The sequence below is a fragment of the Onychostruthus taczanowskii genome, unplaced genomic scaffold (genome assembly GCF_017590055.1).
Source record: "Onychostruthus taczanowskii isolate IOZ18803 unplaced genomic scaffold, ASM1759005v1 scaffold463, whole genome shotgun sequence".
Taxonomy (NCBI): domain Eukaryota; kingdom Metazoa; phylum Chordata; class Aves; order Passeriformes; family Passeridae; genus Onychostruthus; species Onychostruthus taczanowskii.
The window spans coordinates 6,854-7,738 of NW_024502159.1; the positions used below are offsets into that span (position 1 = coordinate 6,854).

An 885-nucleotide genomic window follows, 5' to 3' on the forward strand; every position below is an offset into this window, starting at 1 on the left:
AGTTCTGGGTCTGGGGGGGAGGGGGTCCCGGAGTGCCCGATTTTGGGGTTCGGGGTGTCCCGGGGTCCCGGATTTTGGGGTTCGGGGGGTCCCAGGTGCCGGGTTTTGGGGGTCCCGGATTTTGGCGTTTTGGGGGTTCCCAGATGCCGGGTTTTGGGGGTCCAGGATTTGGGGATTTTGGGGATCCCAGGTGCCGGGTTTTGGGGTTTGGGGTGGTCCCCGATTTTGGGTGCCGGGTTTTGGGGGTCCCGGATTCTGGGGTTCGGGGGGTCCCAGGTGCCGCCGCCCCCAGCGCAGGTGCCCCCTCCCCTGGTGAACGTGCGGGTCCATCACCCCCCCGAGGCCTCGGTCCAGGTCCATCGCATCGAGCCGCGCCCCCCCGAGGGGGCTCCCCGGGGCGGGGGGGGGCTCCTGGCGCACCCCGCGCAGCCCCCGGCCGGCAGCAAGCCCCCCGCGCCCCCCCGGCCCCACACCCACAAACCGCTGGGCCGCTGCTTCCAGGAGACCCTGCCCAAGCACTCGGTGAGGGGGGGGGCCGCAAATTTGGGGGTCCAGGCGCCTTTAGGGGTTCGGGGGGTGTCGGAGTTTTGGGGGTTCAGGGGGTGTTTTGGGGTGCTGAGCCCCCTAGTGCTGCAGCGCCCCCTCCCACAGGCTCGGTGACTGCTGCCGGGGGTCTCTGGGGGTGCGGGGGGGTGGTTTGGGATCCCGGGGGGTGTTTTGGGGTGCTGACCCCCCCGCGCCCCCCCCAGTGCGGCAGTAACCCCCTGCCCGGGCTCACCAAGCTCGAGGATTGCTGCGGCAGCATCGGCAGCGCCTGGGGACAGAGCAAGTGCCACAAGTGTCCCCACCTGCAGGGTGAGAGGGGACCCCCACCCCCCCGACCCC

General features: G+C 71.3%; 1 protein-coding gene across 1 annotated transcript in view; it reads left to right on the forward strand.

Moving 5' to 3' along the window:
• Positions 1-885, forward strand: part of LOC121341318 (latent-transforming growth factor beta-binding protein 3-like) — a gene marked incomplete at its 3' end in the record, with an annotated part of 17,546 nt that overhangs the window by 3,790 nt on the left and 12,871 nt on the right. The window contains exons 3-4 of the mRNA XM_041414746.1: positions 277-522; positions 750-864. Coding sequence (XP_041270680.1) covers positions 277-522; positions 750-864 — 361 coding nt within the window. The remainder of the gene's footprint in view (positions 1-276; positions 523-749; positions 865-885) is intronic.